Genomic DNA, 13,666 nt, shown 5'->3' with positions numbered 1-13,666 from the left:
ATATTTTGTATGTTTTACTTGTGAAATATGTTCTTTGGGTTTATATCGTTTAAAGTAGTGGACTACTGCTTAAATGATAATGTTTGCACCACTTTATCATTCAAGCTTCAACACGAATGCTTAATCGATAGAAATTAGAAATTATAGTTCAAGAGATGACTTGAAGTGATGAAATCACTCAAACAAGAAGGTCTTTCTCAATTTGAAGAAGCACTGTCACTCAAGTAAAATGATTTTGCTTAAATGATACTTATGTGATGGTGATGATATATATGTGATTGATATATTGATATGCATGTATGGTATGATTATTAATGAGATGCACACATGTGTATGACATACATTATGTTGCAAATTGTATGTAATATATACATTATATGTTGTTCTTCATGGATGTGACCCTAATGAGTGTGTTATCCCTTGTAGGTGTGTTGCTCTTTATGGTTGTTTTTGGTGAGGATATTGGGGATGGTATTATGACTTCAATGGTCATAATATCAAGCACAAAACTCATTACACTGAAGAAGGTTCTGTTAACAAATACAAAGAATCACCTTGACATAAAAAATTAAGATTGATTTTTATCAATGATATTTCGATGGGTCAAATGTTAGTATCTATTAGAACATACTTAATACAAGTCTTCCAAAATGTTTTAAGTTTAACAAATTAGACTATTTTATTGAGATGCACTTGAGAAGTCCTGTATTCTTAATTGAAAGTTATTTAGTTGTAATTTGTTTTGTATACTTTAGTGTCAGAATGTGATGTGATTGATATATGTATGTGTTATTTATATCATGTTGTATGATGATTAATTTAATTTAATTTATTATTGTATAGGTGTAATTTGTTATAATCGTACTTAGTACGAGAACACATGATGTTACATGTAGAAGAAAAACATATACACCTAAACACTTACATGTTTTAAGATTATCATAAACTTTACAATAAGCTTCCTTGAGCAAGTGAGAAATAATGGTCATCCTCTCTTGTGTGAAAACTACTCGCTTAAGCTATGACTAATAACTCAAAGCTATGAAGATTTGAGGATTTTAAGAGTTTTTGGTATTTGTTTCTTAAGATTTTACACCTAGATATTGTTCAAGCAACATATTGTACATATTAGTACTCTTATAGTGAAAAAAAAATACATATTATGGCAGTCAAAAATAAAAATGTACATTAATTAAAGTTAAGATATTTTAAGGAAAAACATCATCAAGTAAATAAAATAAATAAAATAATTAAAATTTGTAGAACAAGAAAATGTTTATTTTTTCTGATAAATAAAAGTGGAGGTAGTATAACTTTGAAAGGGAGGGAGTATCTCCATAAAAAAGTAACGGTAGTTTTAGTAGTTTTTTTAAAAGATTAAACTAAATTATGCTTTTAATGTTCAATGTAAATTAATAATTTTATTTTAAATTTACCCTTAAATAAACTAGTTCCTTATTTGTTTGTAACATACAAACAATATATTTATCAAGAGACTACATTATTTTAATAAAAAAATTCAATAAATAATACATCCATAAAAAATCTGTATGAAAATTTGTTCATTCTATGTGAAAAATCTTAAAATGCCATCATTATAGATGAAATTATTATATTATCTTTAATAAATACAATAAACAAAATTATTTAGTTTTTCTGTCTAAATACTATATTAATAACATTAATTTACTAACTAAATGTAGTGTATAATATATATTATATAGTAAATGGACACATTAAATACAATATATAATCAATATTATATATACATAGCAAATACTATTAGTATGTGTCTTTTAAATGCATAATAGTGAAGGTATAATATTAGTGACATATTATATTAAATAAATATATTTTAATAATAAATATTTATATAAATATTGTATTGATGATATATTATATTGAATTGTAATATTTATTGTTATTAGAGCAAAAGAAAAAGGAAGAAGAAGAAGAAAAGGAATAAGGAAAAAAAGAGGGAGAAAATGGAAATAGAGGAAAAAGTGGGGTTAGAAGAGGAAAGAAGAAGAAATGTGTAGTGTTAGAGTTATTATATTTATTTATTTATAAGTTATAGCTGGTAACTCACACATAGTACCTCACTCATTCCATTCCGTGTCCAAAGTTGCAAGTTATCTAAGCCAAACCAAAGCCCACTTTCTGTTTAACTCTCTTTCGCTCCTTTTCTCTTCTCTTCTCTTTCCGGCAACACCATGCCTTCACGCCCCACACACCAATTCCTCCATTTCTGAGATCCAAACCTTCTCATCCTCAGGTACCCTTCTTCCACATTTCTATTTCCTCTCTTCCCACCTTCTCAAAATCAATCATTTTCCTTTTCAAAATTATTTTTTTATTTCGATCCGAATCTGGTCGCCGCTCCTTCAATTGGATCAGACCACACCCTTTTCCTCAAATTTCAATTTTTTTTCCATCACGCCTTTACCGTTTCAGTCGGGCTTGTTTCATTTACTATTCTCGTGAATTTTGCAGATGGTTCTCTCTCCTTAGCTTGGAATCAGGCAGGAGATTTTGCTGGGGGAGTTTCAATTTCGAATCCTCACGTGATTCATTCGGTATTGCCCTCACGTTTTTCTCTCTCTATTTTCTCCAGGGTTGTGGTTGTTTCGTTTCTACAGGGGTGGTTTGTTTTTTTACTGTAAGGCAATTACGGAGTGGGTGAATTGATTGAAGATTGGTGCATGTTGATTGTGTGATGAATTTTTGTTTTTATGGGTAAAGGCGGTATATGAATTGAAGGGATTGTTGGGTTAGTAATAATCATAATGATGGTCTTTGCTTCTTCTGCCTTTCATGGTTGATTTTCCATCTGCTATGGTTGTATTGGGGTGTGCTGAGGATTCCTTGTCATGACAAAGAAATTACGTTTGGGTTGTTGTTTGCAGGCGGAAGAGGATGGGCAGAAAGTGAATAACTTTTTGGAAATGGTTAGGGGGGAAGGAGTGAATGATGGTTTTTCTGGACCTGGACCAAATGATTCGCTTCTCCCTGGTCTAATTGATGATGTTGCGTTGAATTGTCTTGCTTGGGTTAGTGGATCCGATTACACCTCATTATCTTGTATTAATAAAAGGTTCAATAAATTGATCAATAGTGGGTATCTATATGGGTTGAGGAAACAATTGGGGGCTGTGGAACATTTCGTGTATATGGTTTGTGATCCAAGAGGATGGGTGGCATTTGACCCCAAAGTAAACAAGTGGATGTCATTACCTAAGATACCTTGTGATGAGTGCTTTAACCATGCAGACAAGGAATCCTTGGCCGTGGGCTGCGAACTGTTAGTCTTTGGTCGGGAAATGATGGAGTTTGCCATTTGGAAGTATAGCATGGTTTGCCGTGGCTGGGTGAAGTGCCAGGGGATGAACCAACCTCGCTGTTTGTTTGGATCTAGTAGTCTTGGTTCAATTGCTATTATTGCCGGAGGAAGTGATAAGTATGGGAATGTTCTAAAATCAGCTGAGTTGTATGACTCTTCATCAGGTATGTGGGAACTTCTACCGAGCATGCACACTCCACGTAGATTGTGTTCGGGTTTTTTTATGGATGACAAATTCTACGTGATTGGTGGAATGTCAAGTATAACCGTTTCATTAACTTGTGGAGAGGAATATGATCTTAAGACAAGGAATTGGCGGAAAATAGAGGGTATGTATCCATATGTTAACGAGGGTGTTCAGGCACCGCCCCTTGTGGCAGTTGTGGATAATCAGCTATATGCAGTTGAGCATGTAACTAACATGGTGAAGAAATATGACAAGGAAAAGAACACCTGGAATGAGTTGGGGAGGCTTCCTGTCCGGGCAGATTCATCTAATGGTTGGGGGTTAGCTTTCAAGGCTTGTGGAGAGCAACTTTTGGTTGTGGGTGGACAAAGGGGTCCGGAAGGTGAAGCAATTGTGTTGAGTTCGTGGTGTCCTAAGTCCGGGGTCAGGAATGGCACCATAGATTGGCAGGTACTTGGTGTGAAGGAAAACGTCGGGGTGTTCGTGTATAATTGTGCTGTTATGGGTTGTTGAGGTAATTTTAGATTGACTCAACAGAGGATGCTGTTATCCACAATCTGACTTAGCCTCGAAGGGTGCCTCCATGTTCAATCATCTCATTTACTGAGTTAATTGTTGCAGGGATAGCTTTCCGAATTTGGTTTCTTTCTTTTAACATGGTTTCTTTGGATGTATTTCTCACATTCCTGGTCCATAATTCTAAATTGCTTTTCAGATTACTGAGTAGGCTTACATAGATATGTTCTGTTATCTTTTTTAGCCAAATATGTAAACCAATAAATGAAAGATTTTCATTGTTTAATGTTCATTGCTTGCTGCTTCAATCATGTTGTATAGATATAGTATGTTTGTCACAATCTATGCCCGTTGTTCATGATTAGAGAAATCTAGTATGTTGTAGGGGAAGGGGTTGTCAAATTGTTTTGTCTGACTAGAGTTTTAAGAGTTTAGTTTCTCTGGGACTGTGGGCTGTAGCCAAGGTGCTCAGAAAAGGTCAAATGAGAGAGACCGCTGCTAATGCTTTGCTCACCAATCTATCACCACATTTGGCTCAAAATTTTAATGTTACATTACATTTGAAGCATAGGTGAAAACAGTTACCAACTATTTTGAAATCATTTTCTTGGTGCTACCTTTATGTGTAACATGAAAACGAGGTCCCCTCAGGTCTATAATGTGTTCGTGCTCCTTGTTTATCCGTCCAGCTGTACTTCCTGAATTAAGGTCTAGTTTTCTTCTTCCTATTTATGTGGCATACACTTAATCAACAATGTGACCTTAAAATGATTTCTCTTCTTAAAGCCTTGGAAGATTAATTGGGACCATGCTTCATTACTCTGTTTGATTCCTTTGTCCTCTGCGTTTGTAACCCATCATTTAATGCTTCACACTCCTTAGTACATCGTGTACACTTCATCATCAATTTGATGTTGAGATGAATACATGGTTTGACCTCTTTCCCCGCCAATCAACTACGTGATTGTGTGAATCATGAAGCAACCCTCACTGCAATGCCCACTTTATTTATTGATTAATCATAGTTGCACATGCATATTGCAGGCTTATTTTAACTCATTCAGTAACATTTTTAGTTATGCTATACTTTTCTTTTACTCCAATGACATGTTCTTAACTCATTATTTTATTTTCATTCACACTGTAAGACAGCAGTGAGTTAGAGAATGGGATTCATTTTAATTATTATTATTGTTTCAGAATGGAATCTGCTCACTTTTACTGTAAGAACTAAAATTTCCCTCCACCCAAACTTTTTCAACAAGGCCTATTCGTGTAGCCAGTTTTCTATTGGACAACTCTGCGTTTGTGAATAAATTGCTAACTGTTCCCAGTAAGTGATTTGGAATCTTGTTCTATAAAATCACGATGCAACTTACTCCATATATCATAATCCAATTCCTTTTATTTTCAAGGGACAAGTATTAAAGTAAAAGAGATTATCTGTTTTATTTTTGTTAGATTTAACTATTATTTTCTTTATTTGATTCTATTTTAGGTTATAAAAAAAGTAAAGTTAGGATTCCGATGAATCAAGAACTTTTGTATACTAAGCTTTAGATAAACTAGCAAATCCAATAGACAAAGTTAAAAAAAAAAATGAGCTAAGATGCAAGGAGGAGCTTTTGTTAGTATACTTTTCGTCATACAATCTTGCTAGAGAAACAATCACATCAGCTGATCATGCAATAACTCTATTTGATAAAGTTATGAATGAATGATAGAATTCATTACAAATCCAGATTGTGACAATTTACTCAACGGATTTTGTTACAATGAATATAGATTAATCCAATCACTTAAATCCATTTGTTTAGTTATGCGTTCATCAAAACAACAAATTATCACCTTGAAACAATTTTTTTGTATTTGGTATGGTTTTATTATTTGATAGGTTGAACTTGTTTTCAAACACACTTTATCAATCATGTAAGAATGAAAACTTAGTGCATGTTTGGATCGATGTTTCATGTGTCAGATGTGGATTCACTTGAACCAACTAATACTTGTGCATGATTTGAAGTTATTGAATGTGACTTTGTTAGAAAATATGGATCGAAAACATTTATCAAAACACTGTTAATGTTTTTTCTTCTATAACATTACTTTTTGTTGCTGATAAAAAAAAAATTACTGTTTTGTTTTTAAATCCTTAAGCTGTTGGTTTTATATAACTGTCTTAACGAATTAAGAGAGTCACTCTTTAATTCTTAAGAACATTATGAAAGGCTGTTTTACTGTTTATCGATTACTAACTCTTTCTTTTTCTGTTTTTTTTTACTGTTTATTCATGCACTTCCATATCTTCTTCTGTCACCTCCATATCCAACATGAAAATACATTTTTATCCTTTTTGTGTCATCCCCATAGAGTAGTTTCCGGATTATGTAATCCAGAAACTCATTTGAAAAAAGATTTTCGGATTACATAATCTGGAAGCTAAATAAGACTTTTGGATTGTGTAATCCATAAAATAATCATGCATTTGAAAAAAAATTGAAAAATGACTTCTGGATTACGTAATCCGAAATATTATAGAGATATTTTTGGAAATTCGAAAATTTATGGATGTGAGAGAAGAAGATATGGAGGTGTAGGAAGAAACAGTCTTTTTGTTGTATTACTTCCTTCACTGTGTTCCTTTTGCTAACGGACTATTTTGTAAGGGCAAATGCTCCCTGCACCCAACACTTTTGAACCTGCACCCACGATAATTTCAAAATTTTCAAAAATACCCTTTATTCCGGAAATAAAAATCCAGAATTGAAAATAATGCATTCCAGAAAAAAAAATCCAGAAGAGGTTTTTGTGTTTCGGATATAAAAATCCAGAAAAAAAAAATCAAAATTTCATTTCGGATAAAAAAATCCAGAACTGAAAATAATACATTCCGAAAAAAATTATCCGGAAGAGATTATTGTGTTCTGGAAAAGGAGGTCCAGAATGTAAATTTATATGTACTCCATTTTCTTAAGGGTATTTTCGGTATTTCTCCTGTGATTGAGTGCAATGATATGATGCAGGAAGCAATTGCCTTTTGTAAGAACTAGGGTTGGCCCAAAAGTAAGAAGCCCAATTCTTTGGACCAAGACAATAGAATAAAAATTAAGATGAAGAATTAGCTAATATTACTCCACCATCCCTGGTAAATACTAAGGATATACTTTAACACTTAAACAGTAAAATATACATTTAACAACCCCATAAATTATTATTTTAACTATATTTATTTTATTTTTTAATTTAAAATATTATTATATTATTATAATGGATTGTAAAATATATGTGGTTATACTTTTTAACACAGTAAAATACATACATTTAAAATCCCATAAATTATTATTTTAATTATTATTTTTTAAAAATTTAAAATATTATTATATTATTAAATTGATTGTCAAATGTACGTGGTTTTCTTTTTGAGTGTGAATAAAGGACAAGTCAACTTTCAACAGTAACTATTTATTCGGTAATTCATAGGAATTTCCAAAGTTACAAGACAAGAGAATAAAAATGTGTATAATAAGTGAGTAACTACGAACAAGGTTATTTTATAGAAAAAAAATACTTTTGAACATCTGAAATGAAAAAGTAAAAATATTTATTTTACAACTCATTATAAATAATTTAAATTACAAAATAAAATAAATATAATTAAAATATTATTTTATTGAGTTAAAGTAAATTTAATTTAAGATAATATACATTGAGAATCCCAATTTTTATATATTTACGTTACAACTCTCAATACTATAATTTTAATATTTTTTATATCATTTAATTATAAATTTATTTCTTTTTTTTCCCTTCTTGTTAACCTATTTAATTTTCTATTGTAAATTATTGGGCTTTGTTTCTTTGGCCCAACTTTCCTTTTCTATTTTAGTTAGGTCTTAATCTTTCTCTTATATATACACCATGTATTTTACTCTTTAATATACAAGTGAATAAAAGTTTATTTTATATTTAGTTTTCTTTACAAGTAGGGTTTATCAAAACCTTTTTTTTCATTACGATTACGTACAATTAGTTACACTACATTAAAGCATCACATCAGGAAAGGAATATTCATCATCTTCATTTACTGTAGTATGGTATCAGAGCCATTTCGAGCCTATCCTAGCGAGTATTTGTTGGGCTTATCAGGCCACCCGCTATCGGGCCGCTATCGGACCACCCATAATATATAGTTCCACGAGCTTCTATCTATCACTCTCGGCGTGAGGGGTGTGTTAGAGATCTCACATCGACTAGAGATTAGAGCCTTTCATTGTATATAAGTGGGTGCAAACCTCAACCCTATGAGCCGGTTTTATGGGGTTGGGTTAGGCTTAAAGTTCACTTTATAATACTTCTCACCTTGGATTCATACAAATTATGAATTTAATTTAAATGTTCCTGTAAAATCTTGGATTTTCAATTTTTCTTTCAAAACACGCCACTTAATCAATCTGAAGTCTCATGCATTGTTCGTTAGTTTTTAAAAAGATAAAAGTTTTATTAACACCATGAACAGTAAAAAAACATCCTTTTAAAAATTAAGTTCTAACATGGCATTGGATGATTGCATCCAAATTGATTTATTTTGGTTAAAGAATTCGGTTCTAGTTTAATCGTCTCCATGTTGTGTGTATCTATGATTCATGTATAGTTTTGTCATCAAAAGTTTCATGCAAGCATGAGTTCAAAGTATTAATAAATGAGAAGGTTGTAAGGAAAAACAAAACCCACAAACAGTGTCTTGAAGGTTGAGTTAAAGGGTGCTAGCATGAAGTTTTATATGATATTTATGACTCATATCCTTTAGATATGGTCTTTTCATAACTCATTCTCTTTTCTAATTATCAATTGCTTCTCTTTATAAAAGGAATAACCTTTATTTTATCTTTATATCTTATGATTCTAGTATTTAATTATTGATTCTTTCCTTGTTTAATGAAACCTTAGAATGAGTGTACTACTTGTATATATTGAGACCATTTGTTTTGATTTGAATAATAAGAAAGAAGAAATATTTATTCTCATATCTTTTGTCTTCAGTTTACTCTTTTGTTAATCTATGTTCCATTTTGTTCTTCTTCGTTCTATTTTGTAATAATCCTTTAAATAGATTTCAGTGTTAAAAAAAAAAATACACATTTTGTAAAATTGATTTGAAAGTTTTCTTATCTAATCCTTTGCTTGACCAGTAAACGGTTCTTTGCTGTTCTTTCTTGTGTGATTATTTTGTTTACGGGTAACACGATAGACCCAACAAACACTCTATAAAATAGGTTTTAAATGACTCTGATACCACAATACGAATGATATGAAATTTGCACCCACTTATATATAATAAAATTGTGGATGTGGAATCTTCAACCATCCTTTTATCTTCCACCTTCTTGTTCTGCTTTTTATAGTTTGGTGATTAATTGATTGATGTTTCAGTTGGTACAGTATGTGATAGATTCCCATTAGTTAGTTAGGTTGGTTTAGTCCAAGAAATACAAGGGTTTATGTCAGAAACAAAAGAAAATTGAAATGTATTGGTTCCTATGGGCTTTCTCAAAAGTTTCATTCAATAAGAACCAGTTCTTTTTCACTGTTCTGATACAAGTTCTATCAGTATGATTGTGTACCTGCCATGTAAGCCACCTTGTGGTATGACTGTTTCTAAATGGACTCACTTCAACATAGAAATGCATGCTATAATTGTTATTATATTTGGTATAACTCTTCAATATTATTTCCTTTTAATTAATCTTTGATTACCAAAATGACTTATTATGGTTGAATTTGATTTAGTGAACCCAACAATTTTCTCCTACACCCCATTATTTTTGAAAAAAACTATTTTATCTTTTTTTTAAATGATTTTTTAATTATTTTTTCTAAATATATTTTTTGGAAATTATTACGAAGTGGATTTTAAGCCTAACTCAACCCCATAAAACCGGCTCATGAGGTTGAGGTTTGCACCCACTTATATACAATGAAAGACTCTAATCTCTAGTCGATGTAGGATCTCCGACAGAAATATTTAATAAATTTCGAATTTATCATTTTAAAAATAAAAAAATATATATTTAAGATATTTTGGATTAATTTTTTTTCTTTCAGATTTTCTATTCCGATTTACATAACATTCACATTTCTAAATTATCCAAAACTATAAAAATAATTTGAATATTTCAAAATATATAAGGTTGAAGAAATAAACACTCATATAGTTTTAGTCCTACAAAATAATTTAATCAGATGGAGTCCGTAAAATATAGTATAAAGTTGAAAACCAGTATATTTTAAAATTTTGATATTATTAATTATTTTAATGAAATAATTTTTAATGTGCATTAATTATTTTATATTTTTTTCATTTTAAAATAAAGATTATTTAATAGTTATATATAAGTGCTAAATTAAGCTTTTAGTTCTTTTATAGTTTTCAATATATGATTTTTTTATTCCCTAAATTTAATTTCACAATTTCGTAAAATCTGTACTTTTAGTCAAATGTTTTTTCGTTCATAGTTAAAATTGTTAAGTTTACCACAACTTAGCATTAACATGACATTTAATAGTTAAATAATGTACTTTTAATCCTGATTTCCAATCTATTTTAGTTTTTCTCTAAAAAGTATACACTGTGATTCCCACCAAAGTTATGGTTTGAGAAATTATAAAAGTGATTGAGGAGGGATTTGAGCTAATAATACTCTCTCTCTTTTTTCACCAACTAAACTACTTAATTTCTTGCCAATATCTAAAAACTAATGTGAACTATAATCACATTATGTTGAGGAGTTTAATTTTTAAATTAGTAAGCTTATGAATATTTATGGAAAAAAATAACTTATTTTGTAAGAATGTGATTTTACTAATTTTATGTGAGATGGTTAAAATAATAATGATTTAATTTCATTTTAAGTTAATTATAAATTTAATTATTATTTTCATAAAATTAGCATATTTCTATAATTATTTTTTATCTGTATTTTCTTTTATTTTTGAAACCAATCTAATCCTTTTCTAAACCAACATTGTCTAATCGAGGGTAGTTGAGAGTGTAACATCTTTATTTAATTGGAAAATTTATGAAAAGTAATTTTTTCTTCTACTCTCAAATCTATAACCCTTTTTTTTGGATTTTTGTTTTCATGAGTTAGGTTAATAGTTTTATAAAGAAAACCTTACGAATAAAACTGAATCTCTATCGATTCACAAGAATAAAAACTATTAAATATAAATTAATTTTAGAAAAAAAAGTAATTATTCATATTATTTTAAAAATTAAAATAATAATTGATATTTAAAGTAACTTATATTATTAATAAATAATTTTTAAATTAGTTTATATTTAATACTTCTATCTAGTATAGGGAGCAATTTGTTGGATAATGTACTAGGGGCTAATAAAGTTTTGGATGAAATGAAGAGAAAGAAGAGAAGTTGCGTTTTCTTTAAGGTTGATTATGAGAAGGCATATGACTCTTTCAATTAGAGGTTTATATTATATATGTTGAAAAAGAGTTGGTTTTTGTGACAAATGGATTCATTGGATTAAGTGTTGCTTAGAATCAGCTTCAATGTCAGTGATTGTGAATGGTAGTCCAACTAAGGAGTTTCTTCCTAAGAAGGCCACCAAGGTGATCCGTTAGCTCTTTTTTTGTTTCTTATTGCGGTAGAGGGCTTGACAGTTGTGTCAAGGATGGTAGTTGAGAAAAACTTGATTGATAGCTTGGACATTAGAAGGAAGAAAGTGAAAGTAAACATGTTACAATACGCTGATGATACCTTATTCTTTTGCGAAACTAACACTAAAAGCGTTTTTAATATCAAGGTGGATCTGAACTCTTTTGAACTCTGTTATGGGCTTAAGGTGAATTTTTTGAAGAGCAGGATTGACGAGCTGGGGATTGACCAATTATCGCTCCAGCATTTTGCAGCGATTTTTAATTGCGACGTGATGGTAATCCCTTTTGTTTACTTGGGTATGTTGGTAGGGGGTGTCATAAGAGATGTGCGTTTTGGAGTGGAGTGATAGAAAGATTGAAGGCTAGACTGTGTAGATGGAAATGCATATTTTTGTCTTTGGTCGAGAGGATTTGTCTGATTAAGTATGTACTTTCCTCTATTCCATTATTTTATCTGTCTTTAATCAAAATGCCCTTCATGGTGGCAAATGAGATAATGAGGATTCAAAGGAATTTCTTATGGGGGTGGGGTGCTGACAAAAGAAAGGTCGTCTGGGCTTCTTGGAGTAAGGTTTGTGAGTCACGCAAGGTTGGTGGTCTCGGTATACTAGACTTAAGGGTATTTAACACGACTTTATTAGGGAAATGGATTTGGCGGTTGAGGACGGATAAGGACGGTTTGTGGAAGGAGGTTCTTGAACCCAAATATGGAGGCTGAAGAAGCCTGAGAGAGGGCGTGAAAAATAGTAGGGTCTCTCTGGTGGAAAGATTAGAAGGAGGTTTGGAGTTTGGAGGGATGGGAAAGGAATTTTGAAAATGCTTTCAAGTGGAAGATTGGCAATGGAGAGGAAATTTCCTTTTGGGAGGATTGTTGGGCGGGTAGTAGGGCTTTAAAGAATATCTACCCGAGGTTGTTCTCCCTGACCTCTTGCAAAGCTACTAAGGTGGTCGAGCTTGGGATATGGACTAATGGTGTTTGGGAGTGACAACTGGCATGGAGGAGGAGTTTTTTTTTTAATGGGAAAAGCCTTTGGTGAGCCTTTTTTTCTCGGAGTTTCAAGGGTTGAGCTTTGACTTGGAAGAGGTGGATAGTTGGATTTGGAAAGATGAGAATTTATACGATAAAAAGTGCTTATAATTGTTTAAGGAGGGCACGAGAAGGGGAGAATGTTTCTGCGTATAAAAAGTTTTGGAGGAGTAAAGTTGTGCCCTCTGCACTTGTCTCTACTTGGAGGGTGCTAGAAAATAAGATTGTTACTATGGTCAATTTAGAAAGGCGTGAGATCACAGTCAAAAGCCTTTTTTGTAGTCTTTGTGGGATGGAGGAAGAGAATTGTCGCCACTTGGTTTTTGAGTGCATAATAGCTTGGTCAGTATGGTGTCAATGTTTTGCTTGGCTTGGTGTGAAGTCAATGTGTCATAATGAACCACTCTTAAACTTTTTTCAATTTAGGTTGTGTAAGCTTCTGATTTAGTTAATGATGTTTGGAGAGCGGTTTGGATTGCAGTAGTTAGTGAGATTTGGAAGCACAATAATAATGTCATTTTCAAAGGGGGTGTGGTTGACGATTTAGAATTGTTTGTTATGATTCAATTAAAGTTTTGGTCTTGGGTTACTTTTAAGTCATTGTTTGTTTTTTCTCTTATTATAACCGGTGTCTTGATCCTTTGGTCTATACGAGGTTAATTACGTGATGAATTATTTTGCCAAGTAATTCTAGAATTAGTTTGTGAGGTTTGATAAATTTTGTATAAAAGTTAGACCATTCTTAAAGTGATTGATATTTAATTTATTTTTTATTAATTAAAAAACAAATTAGTTTCTATGTAAAAGGTGTTTTCTTTTCTTAATTCTCTTTCTTTTTGCTCACGTGATTAATATTTTGCTTCTATCAGCGACTCTATTAATGGTGTAAGTTAGGTGGTAGTTGTTGCCAACACCTGTCA

General features: G+C 31.4%; 1 protein-coding gene across 1 annotated transcript; it reads left to right on the top strand.

The window, feature by feature from the left end:
• Positions 1-2,051: 2,051 nt before the first annotated feature.
• LOC137835737 (F-box/kelch-repeat protein At5g60570) lies at positions 2,052-4,335 on the top strand. The gene is made up of 3 exons (XM_068644371.1): positions 2,052-2,275; positions 2,494-2,576; positions 2,907-4,335. The coding sequence occupies exon 3, from the start codon at positions 2,946-2,948 to the stop codon at positions 4,038-4,040; it is 1,095 nt and encodes a 364-aa protein (XP_068500472.1). The 5' UTR covers positions 2,052-2,275; positions 2,494-2,576; positions 2,907-2,945; the 3' UTR covers positions 4,041-4,335.
• The last annotated feature ends 9,331 nt before the right edge of the window (positions 4,336-13,666 follow it).

Source organism: Phaseolus vulgaris, chromosome 5, assembly GCF_000499845.2.
Source record: "Phaseolus vulgaris cultivar G19833 chromosome 5, P. vulgaris v2.0, whole genome shotgun sequence".
Classification (NCBI taxonomy): domain Eukaryota; kingdom Viridiplantae; phylum Streptophyta; class Magnoliopsida; order Fabales; family Fabaceae; genus Phaseolus; species Phaseolus vulgaris.
Note: the sequence above shows the minus strand (reverse complement) of the source record. Positions and strands in the feature narration are given on the sequence as shown.

Bases quoted from the DNA above. Each gene is read 5' to 3' on its own strand.
- LOC137835737 (XM_068644371.1), top strand. From the start codon at position 2,946: ATGGTTAGGGGGGAAGGAGTGAATGATGGTTTTTCTGGACCTGGACCA.